The 24,211-nt window shown below is 38.3% G+C and overlaps 1 protein-coding gene across 3 annotated transcripts in view; it reads right to left on the bottom strand.

Moving 5' to 3' along the window:
* Positions 1-1,458: 1,458 nt before the first annotated feature.
* Positions 1,459-24,211, bottom strand: part of Efr3a (EFR3 homolog A) — an 84,579-nt gene continuing 61,826 nt past the window's right edge. For all 3 annotated transcript variants that reach the window (XM_051159593.1, XM_051159592.1, XM_051159594.1), the window contains 12 exons: positions 24,158-24,209; positions 22,176-22,348; positions 21,677-21,752; positions 20,366-20,527; positions 19,793-19,924; positions 18,735-18,802; positions 17,260-17,387; positions 12,300-12,391; positions 8,331-8,379; positions 7,444-7,547; positions 6,965-7,014; positions 1,459-2,995 (listed from right to left, as the gene is read on the bottom strand). In XM_051159593.1, the coding sequence (XP_051015550.1) occupies positions 2,890-2,995; positions 6,965-7,014; positions 7,444-7,547; positions 8,331-8,379; positions 12,300-12,391; positions 17,260-17,387; positions 18,735-18,802; positions 19,793-19,924; positions 20,366-20,527; positions 21,677-21,752; positions 22,176-22,348; positions 24,158-24,209 (1,192 nt within the window). In that variant the 3' untranslated portion in view covers positions 1,459-2,889. The remainder of the gene's footprint in view (positions 2,996-6,964; positions 7,015-7,443; positions 7,548-8,330; positions 8,380-12,299; positions 12,392-17,259; positions 17,388-18,734; positions 18,803-19,792; positions 19,925-20,365; positions 20,528-21,676; positions 21,753-22,175; positions 22,349-24,157; positions 24,210-24,211) is intronic.

A 24,211-nucleotide genomic window follows, 5' to 3' on the forward strand; every position in this document is an offset into this window, starting at 1 on the left:
TGTGTCATAGTAGCTAATCTAAGAGGCTCATGAACTCTATGGCTGGCAGGGGAGCTCTGCAGGGCAGACTAGGCCCAGGGTGACACACAGTACTAGAGAGAACAGCTGACTTTCTTGACAGGCTTTGTGTAATTTATAGAGGAAGGAAGTGTGGTGAAAGAAGTCTCCAAGGCCAACAAGGAGATGGCAACTATGTGAGGCACCCAGTAGGCCTACCTAGGCTCTCTTCTTGCTTGCCACTCTAAGGTATGGTTCTGAAGAGTCTCATGTATGCGGAGAAGAATCCACCCAGTAATTTGACTTTCACGAAGCTGAATGCTGAACAAGCATGATTCCTTACACATCATGCTATAATAAAAATTCACTTATACACAAGAGATGCGATTTTTGTTTTATTGCTTACATATGATTGCACAATGAAATTTTACATTTAAAAAACTTACTTCATTACAGTAATACATGTATAAGCATTAGTGAGACAAACGAGTCCCCTTGGAGGGAGCTTAAGGATAGTATTACTCTAAAGGTAATAAATTCTAAAGGAGGGTGTAGTGGAGGGAAGGGAGAGGAAAAGGAGGAAAGAGAAGGTGAGAGAGAAAGAATATGAAAGTTCAGGTTCAGAGAAAGTTCAATAAACTATGTAAGCAGCCACAGACACGCAAGGATCACAACCATAGGAGGAACATTTAAATTAACTGTTCAGTGTCACAACACAAAAGAATATAACTAACTGTATACAGCAAGGAGAACAATAAATGATTTGAATATCACGTACCTGCCAAAATAGACCAATGCAATGAACCTCAGCAAGTCTTGAAGATTCAGTACCTGAATTAGCTACAGCTTGCATACCCACCCATATGCAATCCCTGCAAATGTGGAACAGTCAGACAGACAGACATCCACTGCTTGGAAAGCATTGTCAACAAGAGCAGTTCAGTCTATTGGACCTAAGACATCCAGAGGTGTGCTGTGGTTTCAGAGTAATGGAACTCAAACCAACAATTTATAAAAACCAAGATATAGGTATGGTAAAAGACTAACTGCAATGGTTCTCCTTTGCATGCTAAGCATACCTTTTTAAGTCACCAAGAAACAGAAACTTTGTACAGCAAAGCTTGTATTCTGAATGAATGCAAGTGAATATATATTTCTTCTTATACTATTAAATTATATATTTTTCCATACAAAAGCACACAGTGTTGATTTATAAAATGGCATCCAAGTGGATGATGATTGTTTTTGCATGTCCCCCTGTTTAGATTTTAAATGCAGTCAAAAAATAATATCCTTCTTTTAAAATGAAGAATAAAAAAGGGAAACAAAAATGAATAAAGTTTAACATGAACTGGTGACACATATTCCCCAGGGTGAGGGGAAGCTATGGTGATAGCTGCAGCAGGGCACTGCTCTTCCAGTGGCCACTGCACTGTCCCTCCCAGGACAGGTCTGGTAGAGCTACACTTAGCTAGCAGGCCAGGCTCTCCTATCAAGAGGTTTTAACAATGGACTCCTCTTCAAGGTGTTTTCCTCTGTTGTAAATATTACAGATTTGGGCATGCCTGTTCTATGCTCATTTCCATTTTCCTCCCCTGCCTTTTTGTACTAATGGTGTCCAAATAACCAAAACTACACAGTTAAAACATCCTATTCTTTTCATACAAAAACAAAACATTATTTTTGAGCTATAACTTTTTTATAGGAATACTATTTTATGTAAAAGGAAACTGAATTTGAAAAGGTCGAGTTATACCAAGTGATTCCACAAAACCGTGCTAGGAGAATCTTACAACTGCAGAATTCTTATGTTCAGCGTGTGGTGGTGTCCCTAGCATATGCACTACACACAGCCCCTGCAGTCTCACAAGCTTGAGTAAAGGCAGCTCACACTCACGGGCCTTGGAAGGAACACATGCACAGCTTTGAAGTATGTAGCTAACCTTCAACAGAGATACACACAAGTTTTGCTTCAAATTTTTGAAATTAAAAGGTTCACTGGGGAAAATTTTTACTATGAAGTCAAAACAAAGAACAATATAAAATGTAAATTAATTCATTTTTTTAAAAAACCTGAAATGTATAGACTCTGCACAGGTGAACAGGTAGCTGCTTTAAATGTCTTTCTTTTCTATAGTAAATATATATTTCATTTAATTAATGGAGTCACAGCAAAATACAACTATAGTTTCAAAGCGCAGCATGTAAACTAATACATCATATTTGAAAAACACTGCATCTTTCGTACTCCAAGAATGAGGTCTAAGGGGCTCAAGGGATCAACTTGAAGCAGAAAACACAGTATCACAAGACCAGTAAGGCTGGCCAGTTTCCACATGGAAACCTAGGCAGGAATACTATTCAGTAGATGTTTTCTATGGCTGACAGCCTAGGGGTGCCTGCCACATGTTACTATAGAGGACTGAAGGTATGTCTGCACAGGCCATCTGAAGCATGAGAGAATTTGCAACCCTAGAATCAGGAATATATTCACTTTTGAAGAAGACAAAACAAAAGCAATTGATTTCTAAGCAGTTGCATAGACACAAGAAATGCAGCAGACACTTTATATATTTTCAATCTCTTTAACAAGTATGTTTGTGCAAAGTTTAAAATATACTATTTAACGGCATAATGTGAAAGCAATACATGTTCAATCTTAAAAGCTAATCGGAACCTCAAAACAACTTAAAATGTGGCATAAGTCTATCTTCAAAAGTACTCTAAATCAGAGTCCCTAACCTTGTAATACAGCATGAAAGTACTGGTTAGAGATAAATCCCATCACAGTTCAGGACATGTCAGTAAACATTATACAAATCCTGAAAACTCATCTTGGCCTTGCTTTCAGACTTGAAGGTCCTTCTAAATGCTGTAGTCTTCATGAGCCAGTCAATATACACACAGATCTGGAAACTTCATCTCATAGACTGGGACAGACTGGTACTGGGCATGCCCAGAAGTAATAGTGAGTGTTCCGGATGGACTGGGAGGAGGGCTGTAAAACAAGAACATGGTGCTATCAGCAGGTGCATTTACAGTATTTAACCATTGGGTGCAAACAGCAAAGAAAGGTTCCTTAATGGAAGGGCTTGATGCAGTGGAGGTGTGGGTGATGTATGACACCACATAGGCAAAAGACAGGGATGCTGGCTGCTAAGTCCAAAAGAAGCGCGTGTGTGTGTGTGTGTGTGTGTGTGTGTGTGTGTGTGTGTGTGTGTGTGTGTTCTCTACTGTACATTTTTATGAGCTACTTTGTTTCACAAGTAAAAAAATGTATCTTCATGCATATCACTCTTATGGTAGTGTAGTATTTTGTCATATAGAGATACTTTATCTACTGGACAAAGGACACACACACACACATACGTGTGTGTGTGTGTGTGTGTGTGTGTGTGTGTGTGTAGAGACTTATAAGTAAGTAGTTTCTGACTCTTAAGTAGACACACAATTTTACTCTTCGCATGTATTGTGACAAAACTGGAAATTTATAGTGGTTTAAGGACTGGAAGCAATCCTTGATAACCTGGAAGGCAAGAAAATATCTATTCCTATTATTATTATTATTATTAATGAGCTACTGTAAGTGATAAATATCTCTGTGGCATTCATTTTGGTTTCTTTAAATGAATAAACTCATAAATCCACTGACTGTATTCCTTCACAGACCAATTTAGGAAATTAATCTTTTGTCCTATACCACAAATATTTTTTACTAGTTCATTATTTAATTCTCAACTCTTTTACTTAGCGACGATCACATGTATGTGCATGTGTACACATACACCTCCAAATACATCCTGCTGTCCAATCAGAACTTGCCTTTCTCTTTGAAGAAGTGAAAGAGAAATGTCCCTCCTGCTGTCACTAACATGTCACCATTGGCCTACATAAGAGTAAATCAACAACTGCTTTCCTTGAAAACCTAAAATCTTATCCTTGTCATAAATGCTTTTATATCTCAATTTCTTCTGTATTCTATCTACTGTATATAAACCCAACCTGTTGGAAATGCCAGCAAGGCCTGGCTTTATGGTTCAGGCTTTTAATCCCAGCATTCAGGAGACAGAGGCAGGTGGCTCTCTGTGAGCAACAGCAGCCAGACCCTACAGACACTGTCTCAAAAAAGTCAAATTAATTAGTTAATTAATAACAAAGCAAAACAAGATCTACCATGTTTTTCTTGGAGTAGGCAGGGCCTTTGATTGTTCCTTCTCCTACTGCATTTTCCTATCTCCCTTGAACAAAAATTAATAATTACACTCTGTGAACATATTGACTTAAATAATGGGCTAATCTGTATGGAGTTGATGTCTTTATAATATTAATTTACTCTTCAAGAACAAGGTATAAGGGCAGGCAAAATGGGTCAGTGGGAAAAAGTTGCTGTCTCCAAGCCTGACGACCTGAGTTTAAGCCTGGGAACCCATATGGTAGGAGAGAACCAACACCTGGAAGTTATCTACTGAGCCCTTGCCTATGCCATACAAATACAAAAATAAAAAAGGAGAAGGTATGAGTTTTCTGTATATAAATATTAAGTATAACTCAGACTTACAGTTATTTCATAACCTGTATTAATTAGTATTCTATGGTTGTCAATGTTTTCACTAATTAATAATTTTACAAGTATTACCTTCATATACTTTTCTATAATTCTGAACTGCCCTCAACTATGTTATGCAACTGCTTTTTGTATTTTCTTGATATACTGTTCTAACAAATAATTTTGCAAGTGTTCCAACAGTTATACTACCCATTAATGTTTTATTATTGGATCATTTTCAGAGTGAAATGCACAGATCTTAAGTGTGTTATTAAATAAAAGCTGATGTATGTATACACACAGGGAAATCACAGCATTATAATAACAACAAATATTTCCATTATTCAAAAACTAAAGAACAAGTAATAGGAAACAGAGATCAGGTCAGCTGCTAATGGTGGAACGTGAGCATGAGCGTGAATCAGTGAGATGGCTGGCCAGTGGCTGTATCAGGAAGCCTCTTCTGTGCTCTCTCAGTGGTCTTTAAAGTTACTGACACTATTTATTTCTTCTACATCATTTTTGCATTTGCATTTTTGATTACAACGCTTTAATACTTGAATAAGAATGTTGAAGTGTATCGTTATGAGAGTGTAAAGAGAGTACAAAACAGTGAGGTTCTAGTAAACAAAGGCAGGAAACAAGCGTGAGGGTAAGCAAGCCTCTGCTGGAGCATGAGCTCTCCTGTAAGCTCTGATGTCCTCTGAACAGGGTCCAGTAACTGGCCATGTCTGTTGTTATTCATTTTACACTTGCTTTGCATTTCTTCTTTTATCTCCTCTGTACCCAAGGCATGGTGAATAAAAGAAACAAACAAAAAATAAGCAAGGGCTTGGGCATAGCATGGTTTGGCTTCACGTTTGTGGAGCACAAACTCTCTTCTCTGGCTGATCAGATAAACAGGAGAAAATTGTTCAGAGGAGCCTGAAAACCTATGGTACACCACACCATGCTTGCAGCTTCTCTGTATCACATAGGCTGTCCCATGACTTCCAAAGAGGCAATGTGGATAGATCACTACTGAACTAGTAGACCCAGCATAGTATCTGGGAAACTCCCAAGTGTTGCTAGATACTAACTACCACCAAGTGGTTCAGCTAAAGTTCAGACAAATTCATGGTATATAGAAGATAAAGACCAGAATGCTGTTCTTAAATTTTTAAATCCACACAAATGTGGCCCAAAGTAACACAGTGCTCCCTAGTCCACTTGAGAACACAGGGTGTGGACTCTAATTGTCTGTCTCTGAGCACAGGACCAGCAAGTTATGATGCTTCTCTAGCTCTGGTGTCTTCACCTGTGAACTGAAAGAAATAGCATTGCCTTACTCTTCAAGGCTGTGCTGAGAGCAGAAGTAGCTGACAAAAAGGATGCAGCCTAAGGCCAAACACATAGTAGGTCTTTGGAATCTTAACTAAGAGACAGTTTTAAATGTTCTGCATTTGGCAATTTTCTCTGAAAGGAAACTCTATAGCACATTTTATATTTCAGTCCATTTCTCTTCTGAACGTTTATAAATGAGCAATTCTCTCCTTACCAATAGTAACATTGTGAGAAATATGTGATGCTGATAAAAATGTGTCTTACATGTGAAAGCAAAATACAAAGTAGAAAAAGAACAAGTGGACCAGAATGTTGAACCATCTCTACCAGGCATAAGGTAAAGACTTGAAGAAAGAGAGAGAGGGAGAGAGGGAGGGGACAAAGAGAAGGAAAGAGACAGAGACAGAGACACAGAGAGAGATAGACTTATTTAGTCAAGCCAAAAGAGAAAGATTTATCTGATGTAGAAAGCAAAATTCCAGGAGAAAGGTTCTGTGTGTGCCCTCTAGCAGGCTGCCTTACAGAATAGCAATTTCTACAATGATGCTAATGTGAGACCATGTGCATGTGTCAGCTCCTCCCCTGCAGGGGCCTAGAGAGAGCCTTCCCTTCTTCTCAGGCTGAAGTACTTATGAAGAGGCAGCCTCAGAATAGTGACAGTGCTGATATACTGTGTGCTTTGAAGTTTAATTCTCCCAGCACCTTGAGGGGACCAAGGAAAGATCAAGGGAAGGCAGTGACTGAAATGGCCCATCAGTACTGGTAGTAGTGTCACTGTTCTGGATGGAGGCATATTAAACTACAGATCAAGTGGGGGAAAATGCTTAAATACAAATGCTCTCCTAGTTAAACACAACAGTAGAATGTGGGTCAGATGTTCTTAGTGGGTCATCATGGAGGAAAGAACAGGCTAAAAGAAAGCTAGAAATGCCAGGAAGTAACTGGACAAGAAATGGCTCAGACTGCCCTTGTAATTAGAGTCAGAACAGAGACGGGGTTGAGAGTCGGGTCTTGCTGATGCTCGGTGTAAAGCAGTTATTAAATGTCACAGCCATGCACAGCTTGTACTGGTTTCTGTGTTGCTACCAAAACCCTTACCGTATGGTGAGCTCCAATATTTGAGCGAGTCTATCATGAAGCAAATTTGCCTGCAAAACAAGAAGGATGTTAAAGATGTATTGTTTCCCTGCCATCCAGTAGACAAAGCACAGCTATAAGGCTGACATACAGATTGCTTTAATGCTCCAATCTGCAGTATCTACTGGAATTTAATGTAGCTGTCCTCCCCATGCCCACACCTTTCATGTTCTATAGCCACAAGGTAAAACAATACAACAAAATACTCATAGCAAAATCACTAAGAACCACTGGGAACAAAACAGAAAAGAACACCAAAGCAAGGATAGCCATTAGCACCCAGCTTAGCATCTGCCATACCCACCAGCATCACCACAAAAGCACATTCTATGGTTTAACAGCTCTGCCTTCAGAGGCTGGGGATTATGATCTGCCTAAAGCTCCTGCTGGCCAGTGACAGGAATGAGCTCCAAAGAGCCACTCCCTATGGAGGCACTCACTTTGGATTCACACTGTGCTGCTATTTCTTCAAAAGGTGCTTTCTGGAACTTCTCTATCACAAGACGTCTCTTCTCCTTTTCCTGTTCTTCCATTCCATTGGTATCTATGTAAGGATAGTTAGTGTCACAATTCTTGCCAAAGACCATGGGAGCCATGGAGGTATAAACCTCCAAATAAGAGTGATTAAAGGGTTACTTTCATAGGATAAAACAGCTTAATAGGCAACATTTCTTAACTGTTTCACTAAATACTAGATAACACAAATATTTGGGGGGAAAAAGATAAATCTAAGAAAGAGTTAAAGCTCCATAGCCCAATGCCTACTCTAGGAGAATTCCTGCATCTCTCACCAAATACATACATATACAATAACCATACAAACACACACAGATATCCATATATACACACAAGAACACACACACTCACCGACATATATAAGAGAGAACAACGACTTACTACAAATCAAAGGGCTACCAGGGCTTTCCTAAATAACTCTTTTATGTATAACCACGCTGCCTTTGAACATATGAGCTGCTAAGTATTGTTAAACTGCATCTTGATCCCAATGAATAGAGAACTAACATGTCTGAGTCTCACAACATAAAGGGATTTTTTTTTTAACCTTAAGGTCTTGATTGTCTTTACAAAGTTTGTTAGACAGTAAAGAACAAAGACCTTGTTTATACCACTGTTTGCTTGGTGTGTGTGTGTGTGTGTGTGTGTGTGTGTGTGTGTGTGTATGAGAGACAATTTAAAAAGCCTAATCAATGTACTTAAATAAATGACCTAATTTTTTTCCTTTTCTTTCTGTTCATGTTGTATCATGTAAGAAAGCAACAAGGCAGGTATGAGTTTTAGGAGAGCTAACAAGGGTTCCACAGCTCACCAATTGCTTTCTTCAGTGCTTCAAAGGTAATTTCCTCAGTGTTGCTAACCTAGGGGAATGTAAGTAGAACAAAGAGTCAAGGAAACTGAACATAATTCATATTCTTACCAACATAAAACTCATCTAAACATTTCACAATTATTTTTTTCCTTTTTCTGATTGGCTTGATCTGAGATTATATTCCAAACAGCAAATGTTCTGCACTTCTTCGCTAGCCATAACAACAGCCTACAGTGGCTTCCTGATCGGACACACAGAAGCATGTTAGCCTGGCAGAGCAGGCAGCACCTCAGCACCCTTGGATGAGGCCTGGGCTCCAGTGCTTACATGCCCATTAGACTCCCAGTGTGACTGAACTGTGCTTGGTAAGAGGAAGACCATCTGAAATAATCAAAGCTGAGATTACAAGTACATTTTTAGCTATGTGGTAAATAAGAACTAACCATTAATGAGCTTTTATAATTTTAGTACTACAGATAGTGTACATATCAAAGATAAAATCATCTAAGATTTTAAATGTTTAACAGAATGGTCTGCAGAGATGGCTCAGTGGTTAAGAGCATTTGCGACTCTTGTAGAGGACCACGTTTTGGTTCCCAGCACCTACATGGTGGCTTACAACTGTCCTTAGCGCCTGTTCCAGTGGACTCAACACCTCTGCTGGCCTCCTCAGGCACCAGGCAGACATACATGAGGCAAAACACTCACACACGTTTAAAAAAATAAATTAAGCTTTTAAGGAATTATTAGACTGAGAAGTATTTATCCTTAAACAAGCACATTGTAGATTTTCTGAGACTAACCACCAGTTTTTTTTTTTTTTTCTTTTTTCCTGTAAACACCCTTTATCTTGGGTTCTCAAATCTCTTGCTTTGAAGTATGAACAGCTGTAACATTAAATGTTTTATGACTTTCAAAAGTTAGTACATTTGTGGCTTAAAAAAATGGGTAGTGGTACTTTATGAGGTACTAAAACATTTCACAGCAAGTAATAAATCATCTCTATAGTATCTCTAAACAAAAGTTAAGCAATGATATTATACACAAGTACTTGCCTGGCACTTTGGTCATCCCTAATTTTAGCTCATGAGCGTCTTTTGCTAAGTCTAAGGCAGCAAGACTAAGGAAAGCAAGACTTCGTGTTCTGCACCTTAGCGGCTCTTAACAAAGGCTTTAGCTGGAAGTCAGGCAGCAAGAGTCCCACTACCTCAGCTTTGCTACTGAGGACCACAGTTCTAGTTGAAGTCAGATTAAACTTTGGAATCTTCAGTTGTATTCTAGATATTTGGAGCAGATATACAGGATTAGGCTCTGGCTAGTCATTTGTACCTAGAAGCAATCTAGCACTAGCATTTTAATGAAGAAAAAAAAAAAAAAAACCTCACTCTTCTTAGAGTGCTCTAAATAGCTTCAGACTTAAAACAAACAAAACAAAAATAAACATATATAGTACAGAACAAAGAACAGTGGAAATGTTAGAAGGCCAGTATTCTTGTTATATTAATGTTTACTGATCAGTAAGGTTGATTAGCAATTTTGTTCCGTCTTTTGGCATTTAAATAATCATAACTAATGCACAAAAGCATATTCCAAATGAGCTGAAACTCCAATGTGCTCTCTAAATCATACTTATCAGACATCCAGTGTGTGATGTATGTAACAGGAATTATAGCACATTGTCTTTGAAAAGTTAATGTATTAATGGATTTTTCATGTAAAATCTTCCCTCTTTAATGTCTTCATGAAAATATATTTGGTTTATTCTATCAAAACAGACTGATTCTTTACAATAGTCCCAAGTGCCAAACGTATTAAAAAAAAAAAAAAGCAAAAGGAGAAATAAAAACATAACCATTGCAATAAGCTATGTTCCTGATTAAAATTAAGCCTAGCAGCCAAGGCTCTGAGTATAAATTACCTCACTCATTAAAAGAGCTAACACAATACCTCTTTACTAACAGAAGTACATATACTAAAGTGGCTTTGAAGAAAGAGGTGGGTTTGGGCAGGATGGTTTTGCCTCTTCAAATATCCCGTGTGTGTGCACATTTATGTGTGCACATGGGTGGAGAGTGCAAACATGTTGAGGCCAAGATGATGTTTGGATGCTTCCTTCAACTGTTCCTCCACCTACCTTCAGTGTGGGGAGCAGAAGAAGCCTTGAGAGAATATGTAAGCAATGGATGAATACGTAAGCAATGGTAATGTATACTACCAATAAGGACCAATGGCCCAGATCCCTGGGAATTGGCCTTCCTTAGGTCAGGCTGAGGAAACAGGCAGTGCGTGCAAAAAAAGGCAACTGCAGCTTCCTCTTCCCAGATGACCACAGCCTGACACTGCTCCCCTACAAAGACCTCCCACTGAGACTAGCTAAGGGGCTGAGGTTCTGGGTTGCTGCATGGTTGGTACTGGTACTGCTCCATCAGTGAGAACACAGCCTACCCAATTCCAGTGTTGCTGCATCATCTATCCTCTCTTTATTCCCTCACTGCCCCAATCAGGTTTCCTTCAGAGCAGTGCTACCCCATTTTCTCTTCATCTTTGTGTGTGCACGTGTGCATACAGACTACCACGTGTGTGAAGAGGTCACCTGTGTGCAGGTGTGGAAACCCAAAAATGATGCCAGATTATCTTCCTTGATCATTCTTCATTTTGTATACTGCAACTGGGTCTCTTGGTAAACCCTATTTCACCAATTCCAGTGGGCTAGCTTGCTCTAGTGATCACCTTCTGCGTTACAGGTGGATGTCACATCTGCTGTTTTTTCTGAGGTAGCAGAGACTCTGGCATTCATGGATACCTGGCAAGTGTTTTATCTACTCTGCCATCTCCCATGCTCCACTTTGTTTTCTGAGACAGTATCTCCTCACTGAACTTGAACCTTGACATTTGGGCTGGATGGGCTGGCCAATGAGCCTCGAGGATCTGCCTGTCTCCACATCTCAGCAGTTGGCTTCTTCTGTGGGTGCTGGGGAATCACAAGGGAGGCCCTCATACTTGCATAAGCACTTTACCCACTAAGCTATCCCCTGAGCCCACTTCAATGCTCTTGAGCTCCACTAGCAAGTGACTGATGAGAGGAAATAATTCTCTATAATGGAAAGTTGAGTAGCAAACAAGATGTAAGCTATTTGTTTCTTGACCACGAAGTAATTACAATTGAACTGACAGGGGTTGAACGCTATGGGAATGAGAAAGCATAAATTCAGACAACTCAAGTTACTTGTTTGGACAATCCTTTATGCATTTATACTGTATCAATAAGAAACAGTGAGGTCCAAAAAAGGAAGAGAATATGTTAGTCATGAAGAGGAAGCTGAACTGAGAGGCTAGCACTGTGTCACTTTTAGTAGACTATCAAAATTTTTTGTGTGAAACAAGTCCTGAGAGTGCCGGATGGCTTTTCTTTCTTTAACTGAGGAAGTACTCTCCTGCGCTCTACCGAAATGAGGACTGTCTAAAGGCTGGCAGTGCAAGCAGCCAGTCCTTGAAGAGCAGTTCACTGAGACGGCCTAAGTCACCTGCCTAACAGCTAATATGCAAAAGACAAACAGTTTTTCCTTACAAGTGAATTTCTGAGGTGAGGGTGTGGTCTTGTGGGAGGTGCACAGCTCTATCTGTTTCTGTGTATTTTATATTTCATTTAAAAAAGGACTTATAGAGAGAGCTTAAGAGGTCAGGCTTAACATATCATACTTAAAAGTGAAACAAAACAAAACAATATGGCTTCTGTTTTATAGCTCTATCATATAGAACTCCAATGACAAAGTCTACTAATATATATTGACTTTATGCATCTTGACAGTTGAAATAAGTTCACAAGAATTAAATTGTATGAATTTCTACTAACAATTTAGTTGACTTGGGGATAATTTAGCTTTGTAGTTTTTCCCATTTATAGGTGAGAAGAGAAAACTTTCTTTTAAATAATGACTACCTTAAGACAGTTCTCCACCATAAACTTACCACATCATCAGAAGGCACACTGTTGGACAAAATGTCCACCTGAATAGATACAGTATCCACAATACTCTTTCTTCTAGAAAGACGATCTTCATCTGAAATGAAAATTGTTTTTATTACTTTTACTTGTTGTTCAGAAATGTTGAGTTATTTAGTCAGATAACCATTTTAGATTGTAAGAAAACGTAGAAAAGTAAGTTCGGGGTTTTTTGATCTTTGTAAATATTTAAAGCAGTGTGTTCTCAACTTTTATTTTACTTAATTGTAAGTAATTGCTTTTATTCATTCCTAGGGTGCAATACAATGTTGGACCTGCATACAATGTGGAATGATCAGAGACTGAGGAGCACATCTACCCTCAACAACAACCATCTCTTTGTAGTAAGAACATTACTACAACTTATTTTAAAACTGTGTTATATTTATTTTGTGTATGTGTGTGTGCATCCACGCATACAACACCTATATCTTGTTGCACATATGGAGGTCACAGCACAACTGTCCTTCTACCATGCAGGTTCAGAGAGTTGAACTCAGGTCATCAGGCTTGGCAGCAAGGGAAATTACCTGCTGAGCCATCTTGTTAGCCTTAATTTCTCTTTTAGCTAATTTGAAATATACACAATAACTACCAATGGCCACCATGTTGCACAATAAATATCAGAACTTAAGTATTCCTGTGTGGCTGGATATAGTCATAAGGTAGACGTCATGTCTCTAGGTTCACTCATGTTGATACAGATGCGAGAATGACCTATTTTTCAGAATAGTGCTCTGCTGTATATGGACATCACTGTCAGGCTGATAACATCTCAGCTGTTTCTATCTACATACTGCCCCTTGTTAGTAATGAGTTCTGAGGGGACATGGCATACAGATGTCTTAAACACTGGTTTTAATTCCTCTGGGTATGCTCACAAGTGGGATTGCTGAGCCATTTGGTAGTTATATTTTCAGTTTTATGAATAAACAAAACTCAATCAAATTTTTCAAAGCAGCTATAATAGTTTATGGTATCCCTAATCATGAAAGCCATCAATGTGTAAGGCTCTTTTCTGGGTACTCTTGACACTTACCATCTTTTACTTTTGTGATAGTAGCACACCTAAAAAGTGATAAGATAGTATCTGTTCTGGTTTTGTTTCTTTTTATGGTTATAGATAAAGGGTTGAAAGTTTTTCACATAGGGGACTTCAATACGTTTCTTTCAAGCACTATAATAGGAAAGGAAGGATGCAAGAACAGCTACTAACCATGGCTATATAAGTAAAAAGAAAGTGCATCGTGCATTCCAATATATAGAGTCAGTGGCTAATCCAGCCCCTGCTGGAATGGATCAGGACAGTGTGAAGCACACACTCGTTCTCACGAACCCACTATGAAATGTAAAGCTAGCTGCCTGCCCTTCTGAATGCCTCGGCCCTGAGGGCTATAGTTCCATCTCTCTGACCTTCAGCACCACATGAATACTTTCCAATGCCACCTCTCACTCACAGCTACAGGAGGGAGAGGGTTCTGGAAAGCATAGCTCACGATGTTTCCTCTGGTAAGGATGATCATTACAAATGCTAACAATGAGCCTAACTGGGTCTATTTCTGCTCTCACTGTTGTAAGGGATCTACTTGGCCAATAACACGCTGGCTGTAGCAGGCACCCGGGAGGCATTTTACAGATGCCCATTGGAGTGATCATGACACAATACTGTTTCTCTACTGAATGCCAATTTAATGTCTCGAACTTCTAATTCATCAATTCTGTTTAGAAAGTCCTCGATCCAATTCTGTGTCTAATAAGGCATCTCTATCTCTATACTGTTCTCTTTCAAGAGTGGCATCTTAAAGAAGTTTTCATCTTTCTTATCTTGACTCTTCTGAAGAACAACCTTCTAATGCATGTCTCTTCTGTTCTCCTTCTGCTGGTGGAACCATTTCTGAAGTAAATGCCTTCCTTCCTAGCTATGACACATAAACAGCTGCACAGCCTACTGACTAATGCACAGCTCCCTGAGATTTCTGTGTCACTGCACATACATAAAATATGATGTATTTATAAGAGAGAGACATGGAAGCAGCTACGCACAGCAGGTCTGACTGCCAAATTACCTAATAAAAGCAATGTCCAGACACACCTTTATAACCAGTACCATTAGAGAAGCCTTTGCTTAGAATACCAGTAAGCACAGAGGTACTTCAGAACTTAGCAACATTTCCCTGTAGAATCCATTCAGCATGTGCTATGATTTCATTCCACTTCCTCATCATGCCACTTAAGAAATTCTATAATTGCCCCACTGGTTGTTATGTTAGAACCAAATTTACAATGAATCAAACCTCTGTCCCACACAGCTACAACAGTATTAGCAACGCCATTCAACCACCTGTGTTTTGTGGGTCAGGAGAACCTACACTTAAGGAAATACTGAAGCTTGGCTTCATAACATTCAGAACCTCTACTTGCCTCGCTTGCTTTGGCTTCTGTCTGTGTAGAGCTGGAACACCAGAGCTACTCATGACTTTATGGGACAGTTTCTTCTAACTATTCCAGATAGAGTACTGTCTAGCTGTCATAGAGTGGTATTTAGTACACACTGATGTGTTCACTACTCATTCAAATTCTAACTTCACTGAAAAAATGCAACAGTCAGCCGATTCTTGCTCAGACACCAGTGGCTCAGCAGTATCTGGCAGATCACAGGTCTTTCTCTAGAATGAACTGTTTATCTGGCTGCCCCATGAGGTTGTCATCCTTCAAGACAGTGGCCATACCCTAGCATCTTTCCATTACCACATCCCTCAATTCCTGACATATAGTAAACCTAATCAGTTAAGAAGCTCTCCAAACTAGCAGTCCTTGTACCACAGCCTCCGGGTGCTTGGGATTATTAGCATATGCCACCATGCCTGGCCTTCTGCTAATAGCAGAGTATTTTCATTCTCCCAAGAAATGGGGAAACAAAAATGCAATCTGGATCATTTGAAGTAAATTTTCTATCACTGACCGTGCTGTCAGGTCTTAAGAGTGGTGCATGTGTTGGACTCATGGTCACAAGACTCAAACAAAAGATGGTGATTATTGGTCACTGCTGTCATGGATCATTCTGAATGCATGCAAAATCTTTGATCTCATTAAAAAGTTAGTAAAATCAAATGATTAAGCACTTCAAAGAGCACAGGGACAGTTAAATCTAGTGTGCTATCTAATTGAATTACTTACTATCAATCTCACTATCTTCATGTACAAAGAAGATAATGCTACTTTCTTCACTAGGCTAGTATAAGGATTAGGTAGAAAGAAGAACACAGTGCTGCTCTCAAGGCCAGGCAAAGTATGATAGATGGAGCTAATATTACAGTTGTGGTAGGTGCATGCTACCCAGCACACTAAATATATTTTGCTTTATTGTTCTTAACTGCTCACAATTTTAACAATCAGTAGCAAATGACTGCTACACAGAAAAAAAAAATAATAACTGAGTAAAACTGAGTATCCCATAAAATATCACTCTTAGAACTCGTGCATGATGCAAGGTCTACACACTAGACTAATTTAAAAACATCAGTCTTCATAAATGGAAAAAGCCTATTTGTACTTAAGGATTTCTATCCAGCCAAATAACTAATTACCCCCTGAGATAGTCAGAGTCCTCCTGAGCCTTGATAAGGGGGCACAGTGAAAGAGAATGTAGCTTGTTTGAGGGAAAAGGAACTAAAAGAAGCAAGGTCACATGTGAGAACAAGCAGCAGAAGTTTTGCTATAAACTACAGTGAAGGCAACAGGGGAGAGGAGAGAGGAAGAAGGCACAGAGCACAGCTACAGCTAGCAGCACAGCCGACAGCTCCACTATCTAACCGGTGCACCCAGGGAGTGCTTTCCTACAGGGTAGGCAGGCTATACCAGGTGCAGTTAGTTACCTCTGCATTTCCGCCTCGGTTTATGAGGCTTTGGGCCGGAAAGAAAGACAGCTAAATCCAAAGTAAAATTATTTAATATTTTAAATGCTTAAAAAGAAAAAGAAAAAAAAAAAAAAACCCTTAAATTACAGAGTTCTAATATGGTTTTTTTTTTTCTCATTTTTTTTTCAGACAAAGTTCTTACTATGTAGCCCAGGTTAGCTTCAGACTGGTCACAGCTATATATGATTGAGTACTTTTGGGAATTAATAAATAAATAAAACTGTCTGGCTAGATTCAAAGAGCTCTTTTATATAACAGAGATATCTTAAAAGAAATTTATTTGTTGTTCCACCAATGTAACACTCATTTATACATTAACTATCACAGTACAAGAAACTAATTTTAATTTTTAGAACAAAAAAATTAATGCAAGGCATCACATAATTTTGTCTTCAAATACAATGACATTATTTTCAAAAACAGAAAAAATGTACATAAATATTAGCAGGTTTCTTTTAAGAATTATCTGTGGTCTTTCAAATGATAAATGTGAAACAGTCTTGTTTAATAAAAATAAATTCATCTTGTTTAAGAAACATGAAAGTATAAAACAATGAACAAATACTAGATTAAAAATATAGTAAAGACAACCACTTGATTGATTTCCCTGTAAGACCCTATCTACATCTTTAGAGATTTATAAAACATTTCTAAAACAGTACTTAAAAACAGAAATCATTTAAAAATAGCTTTAAAACAAACAAACTAACAAAACCAAAAACACATGCAAAGAAATGATGGGCTGGAGAGATGCTCAGCGGTTAGCTCTTGCTCAGTTCCCAGCACCCACCTGGTGGCTCACACCCATATGTAACTGCAGTTAGAGAGGTTCCAGAGCTGTCTTCTGGACACCATGAATGCCGTACAGACTAGGTGCAGATACGCATACAAGCAGCACTTACACACAGAAAACAAAAGTAACCTTTAAAAACAAAACCATGGGAGACTAAATCACCTATAAAATTAACATCCATTCTTTAACGCATAGCAGGAAGTTTCCTGAACATACCTGTCACCTGTGGTACATAAGGAACTGACAGCCTCTCCACACTGTACCCACTTCCACCCAGGGACTCTGCAATCTTGTTGGTCAGAAAATATAAACTTTTGTCATGCTTCTCTAAAGATTTTGGAAGCCTGTCAAGTTGATGAAAACAACAAATATTCAATATTGATTCCTAAGCAAAAAAAAAATAAAACACTTTCTACAGTGAAAGTCTCAACATTGAGACAAAGTACAGTTACCAGGGATTAGAGAAAAGCCCATGTGTTTCGTTTTGTTTACAACAATAGTATATACATTTATACTATTACACCTCTATAAATAAACTACATACAGCAGGAAGAACCCCAGAACAATCAGGAATTACATTTATAGTGTTTTGACTGTTTATATTTGGTAACTTTAAAGAAAACATTTTCCTATTTTGGTGAGTCTAGGGCCAGAAGGCTGAAGATGATGCTCCAACATTTTAGAGGGCTATGGGTGACTGTTCAGTCAGCAAACTGTCTCTGTCATTTTTTTTTTTTTTAATTAAATTTGGAAGCTGCTAACTCACACTTCCTGCTTACTCAGGTAATTAATTTGACTACTTCTGAAGTCTTTGATGGGGTTGAAGACCAAATAGTAGAGCCTAGTTGTTTAGGGGTTAAGATGTTTTTAGGTCTAGATAGATGTTTTAAATTGATAGAGATGAGATATGATATTGAGTTACATTCAGAATTTAAACCCATGTGTTTTAAGTGACAAAATCCCTGTTGCTAGGACTCTTCGCCCAGTCATGTGTCAGTTGCAAACTCATTCTTGTCTCTCTGCTACTGTCTGAACATAACTGAACACTGAAGGATGAACAACACTAAACTCAGGTTTGATTTTTCACAGATAGTAAAATGTAATGAGAACCAAAGAAGGAAAACATAGCTGAGTGCGACTGTAAAGCTCAAGCCAGGGCTGAAGGAAAGCCCTGTCTAGTTACAACAGGCTCTGTGCTCTCTGCCCTGTGTGGTTATTATCCTTTGTTGGTGCTTACAATACATAGAGCCTGCCCTTAGAAGCCAGTGTGCATCAAGTGTTATTAATGTGCATTCCCCCATCCCCCGGTGGAAGATAAGGAAAGTATAACATATGAATTTGCTTTTATTTCTGCCCCACGATTTTGTGTGATGTTATGTTATCGAAAATCTTAAGAAAATTGCACTCATACAGAAGTGTTCATTTACATGAGAACACACACCAAAACAATGTTATAATTAAGAAATATATTATCCCATTTTACAAAGTGGCATAAACTTTGTATTTTCAGGAGTGTATGCATATCTATATCTATAGAGTAAAAGTACTTTATAATGCACTTATATAAATTAAATTACAAAAATGAGACAATTATGATAATAATAAACCTAGAACAATAGTTACTCCTTTGTAGTCATTATAAACTGGTCTCTCTAGCCAGCCTTTCCTTCAAATATAAAGAATTCACGTACATGCACTTATCTCTGAAAATATGCTCTGGTAGAAAATAAGGGGCTTCCATAGTTCGAGTTTCAATAACCTGAAAACAAGCAAACACACAAAAATATTGAAATTAAAAATCTCAATTCTCGGAACCTTATAGTGAATACCACCATGAGGCTAATTTGGAACTCAAACTAAGTTCATTTTGTTTTCATATAATGTTAAAGATTCATCAGCTATCAAAAGCCTGATAATAAAATATATGAAGTTAAAATGATGTATTACATTTCCTAAAACATACTGTGAAGAAATAGAGCACATACTTTCTCAAAACAGCAAAACAATTCAAAACTATTTTTAAAAATCCCTTCACAAGCTACTCCCTCCTCTGCGTGCTCAGTTGCTGCTCACAGCTCAGTGCCCTGGGAAGGGTGGCTCCCTAAAGGATCTGATCCACTTTAACAATACACATGCCTCAAATACGCAAATGAATTTAGAATGAATGAATGAATGAACGAGTTTTGCTTTTAGAATGTACCAAAACTCTAAATTTTAACAAACTGTGTTGCCAGTTGTCATAACCATGAGGTTCTTTGACAAAGGCTTTCAGTAGTGGTATGTTCCTGCCACATTAAGGAACCTGAAATATATATGAAACCATGTCGGTAACTGGGATGACCACTGAAGTAAGTTAAACATTGATTGAAGATGATAAAATTCAAAGAGGTGCATCAATTATTCAACTCCAACTCTACCTCAGCCTGTACAAATAAACAACAATTTAACTGAAAAAAAAAAAAAACAACAACAAAAAATAAAACCTTAAAATGACAAGATTCATAATGATTCAATGGAAGAGAGGAAAATATTCTATTCAACAACAATCTTAAAAACTATAACAACTAAAGCAGGACAATACTAATTGTACTTTTGATTTTTGTAGATCTATTTATCTGTCTGTCTATCTATCTATCATCTATCTATCTATCTATGTATCTATCTATCATCTATCTATCTATCTAATGACTACTCGGAAATTAGCAGGTTTTATACAACACCAGGTTTAAAGCTTTGCTAAGTCTCTCACCTTGCTAACATGCTGGCAAAATGCTGGGACGGCTATCATCTGACTCACAAAGTTAAGGTATGCTGCAACGAGTGCCATGACCCCACAGCGATGAAACATTGGCAGGTTATCTTCATTGATAATTGCGCTATCCTTCAGTACAAAACAAACACATGTGAAAGATCAAGTTTTACATACATCAGCATATTCCCTATGATTACTCTGGGAAACTAAAGATAGTCTAGATAGCTGACAATAATACATGGTGTGTGCACGTGCGCTGCATGTATGTGGATACTATATGGTGCCCTTTTAGTGTATAGCACTCAACTCCAACTAAACAATGCCTCAGATGTGATGATTACTTAATGACTGTCTTTTCCAGCAGACTGGAAGTGTATGTAGATGGACTGTCCTTTTCGTCATGTGCTGAAAGGTTCTGAATGACACACAGTTAATACTCACTGTATTTGAGTCTATAATCAAACACCTTGCTAACCAAAATTCAGGTTCTTGAATAATCATACCTCTCTATAAGTGATATTTATTTCACTAAAAAGAATTTTTCTTCTGTGCAAAGTTGCAAAAGTATACCTGTAAAGCAATGGCCAATCGAATGAGGTCAATAACCACCTCTTCATTGGCTAGTTCAATAGTTATAAGAGCCAGAGATGTATAAAGGAGCTCATAGTTTTTCTGAACATTGTCTTCCTCTTTGCAGCCCAGATATATGTGCCTATATAGCTGTTGTCCATTCTGAAAGACACAGAAAAGATTGTACGTTAACAGTGTAACACACACAAAAGCAATGACAGCACAAAGCAAATTGGTATTCTCTGGTGTATTTGCATCATTTAACGCTATTACTCAGGAATTCTTGCTATGGGCTGCCATGAAAAAGTGGGAATTACTCAGCAAAACAGAGAAGTCTGCTTCTCTTCCACATAGGGATGTAGAACACAGTTTTGGTTTTTTATAGTTTTGTAGATACGTCTGTAAATTGCCAGTTAAGGCATCACATGAAAGCCAAACAAAATAAATTGAAAAGTAAATGAAAAACTGTGACAAATTATCAAAGTTTCAAAAAAGGAAAATGTGAACAGGTTGTTTCTAAATTAGATTCAATTAAGAATGGTTTACATTAAACAAGTGCAGCAGGCTATATTCCCATGTGCTCATGTGCTCCTGTGTATGTGTGTATGTGTGTATGTGTGTGTATGTGTGTGTATGTGTGTGCATGTGTGTGTAATAGCAATGATTAAACAAGCCAATGAACTTGCAAGGGAGAAGCGGGAACAATACGAGTTGAAGCAGGAAAGGGAAGAGTGGAATGATATAAACACAGCACTTGTGTATGAAATACTAAAAATAAGCCTATAGAGAAGTCATTTTAAAACCTTGAAATCAAAACACAGCTGTCAGAGAAAACAGACCAGTTTGATCATTCCTGGAAGCTGAAATCTAGGGAAATTAAGTAGAAAGAAGCATTCGTCTACTATTGTTAAGCAGAAAAATATGAATGTAGTTTCAGTGTTTATGGCCATCATATACTCTACAAAACCCTCCAAATTAGTTATCAATTGAGTTTTCAAAATTCATTCATGGTTAAAAGTTCCTTAGCTATTGGGGACAATGTTTGAGAAATGGGTGCTACTGAGAAATACTCAAAACCAAGAGACAGAGTGAGCATAACCCTATCTGCCTGGTTCCAGTGACTATACAAACAAGACAAACTCACGGCCTCCAGGAGTCACAGCGGGACCATGGCTGCGGGACAGGCTGGCGCTGGCAGTGAGAGGTCTGCCACTCCAAATGCTATGGCTTCACTTAAGGCCACAGATATAAAACCACCTGACAATTTAAAGGGCTCTAAGTTACATTTCACTCTTTAAAAGGTGACCTCACCTTTTTCATGAAGCTTGTATCTTGTCTACAAATTTTCTCTCTTTTTATCTTCAAGTCAGCTACATCTGGTATTATTCTAGAAACAATAAATCAAGCATTTTTAATAAATAGCACACTTGGACATAGTATCTTGTATTCTCTGGAGGATTGAACTCAGTAGTGTGAATGGTGACACGTATTTTTAAATGTTATTATAATATGATATTACTGGCTTTTCATGCCTAATTAAGAATTATATCATTTTCGCTCACAGTGCCACTCTTAGACTTAAAGCAAAACTAAATAAAATTAGTTTTTAATCATTCAAGTAGTAATTGTGATATTAGTCCTCTATGAAGCATACTGAATGACACTCCAACACATTAGTTTTAAACATATTAATAAATCATTTTGACATCAATTAACCCCTCAACTCTCCCACTCACCCACCCCAGATTTGAACACACTGACTGAGAAAACTGAAAGCTCTCAAGAAGCCCATCTCAGCACGGTGACTCACCTGATGCCGCGGAGCTTCGCCCTATTGTCATGGCGATCCATCAGGTTGTGCATTACTTCCAAGACTAACTGCCTCAGCTCATAATCTTCCATGAGGGATGGTGATAACAGAGGGTCCAGAAACGACCCAGGCAGTGCAGTGACAATTGTCTTGGCTTTGTATCCAGAAGTCACCTGATTTCAAGGGGAAAATTGACAATGCTCTCATGATCCCTTGGGCAAATTACCACATTAACTTTCTAATCCCAACTTTACGGAAGCAGAAACAAAAGCCTAAAGAAATACAAAAAGGAAACCTGTAAGCTAGTTAAGACGTTAGTATTTTAGGAGCATCATGTGTAACGAGAGTAAGATGAACAGCACGCATGTGCTATGTGAGCCCATGTGCAGGCTCAGCTGCGAGCACTATGAGTCTGTGCATGCTGTCCTAACCACAGTCTGTGCGGCCGCTGACACACCCTTACCTAGAGAGCCAGCAAGGGCGGGTAAGAATCATGGGAGCAGCATGGACCACATACAGGGAAAGCAGGTAGGAAACAGCAAAGTCTGACTCTGCAAACTGCTGTTTTACAGGAAACCACTGGGGAATAGGAACATATTTCCAGTTTGAAAAACTGTATTTTGTTACTCGATTTGACATTCATGATAATTTAAACTCCTTCTAACTTTCAAACTTTAAAGGAGAACATAATTAAGTGCTATTAAGCATTTAGAAACTACAGCATATAAGAATAAGAATTTACAAAGTTGACTGGTATAATTTGGATGAGAAGCGCGGTGATATATTAATATTTATAGAAATTGTTTTCTATAAAGAACTAGAGCCAAATCTTAGACAATTTTATAAGGAAATTGAAACACCAGTGTTTATGTCATCAGACTATGAAGATATTTTAAAAAGAAACAAACAAACAAACAAAACCAAAAACTAAAAACACACACACACATGGGAAAGGATTGATAAATATCACTACCTGTATTCAAAATCCTATATAACAACTACCAGGCAGAGAATTCAACTGAAAAGACCGAAGATTCTTCTGTGCCTAAGCAGGAAACACAGTGGATAATAATACACAAAGAAGGTCTCTCAAATGAACTTCAAAGACACTGGCTGGAGGCCAGTCCCTGCTTTGTCCTTGACAAGATGCTAGGAGGTAAATGAAAATCATGTATCTCAATCAAGATCTCAGCCATGGTAACAGCAGCTGACACACCAATGTGGGTGGAAGGAATTTCACAAGGCTCCATACCCTAGACGAAGAGCTACAGGGAATTAGAGACTGCCAAGAGAGGGAGAATTAATCTTCCCCCAGAGATAAACCCCCTAAATTGTCACCCCTAAAACATATACATATGAACAATAATAAATAGACTCAGGAAGTTACATAGGTTCATTTGCATATATATGTAACAATTATAATTAAAGAATAAGAGCCCATGGATTTGAAAAACAAGGAGGGAAGGGAGGGGTTTGAAGGAGGGGAAAATTACTTAACTACATTTTATTTAAAATTTAGGAAAGAAAAAAGTGACTGTATTTATCATACAGTACCAGATGATCTCTATTTTTCCTTTTCCATTATTTATTGGCACTCTAAGTCTAAAACAACAAATGCCATCAACAAGAAGCCATCATCTGGACAGTATGTATAAGGCACTATAGATTTTCATATCTGAATTCTAGTCTCTCGGTGACCTTGGACCCTTTGAGCATCTTAGGCATCTCTAGCCACAAAATGGAAATTGTTTCTGCCACCTGTAAACTTGATCATAATGAAGCTCAAACAAAATGGCAGGGCAGTTGAGCACTGAATAGTGAGAAGTGCAGCAGAACAGAAGATGAAGGGAGGGGTATTCAAGTGAACAAGCACGGTAATAACCAGCTAGACTCTTACTGAGGACGGGAGAAGAAAGCTGGCAGTGATGTACTCTTGTCAGTAATTTAAGGGATGTGCCCCTCATGTCTACAAAACTCCTTACCATAAGCAAAGACCTCAGCAACATTATCTGAATCCTCCTGGTTCCCAAATCCCT

Source organism: Acomys russatus, chromosome 17 (genome assembly GCF_903995435.1).
Source record: "Acomys russatus chromosome 17, mAcoRus1.1, whole genome shotgun sequence".
Classification (NCBI taxonomy): Eukaryota; Metazoa; Chordata; class Mammalia; order Rodentia; family Muridae; genus Acomys; species Acomys russatus.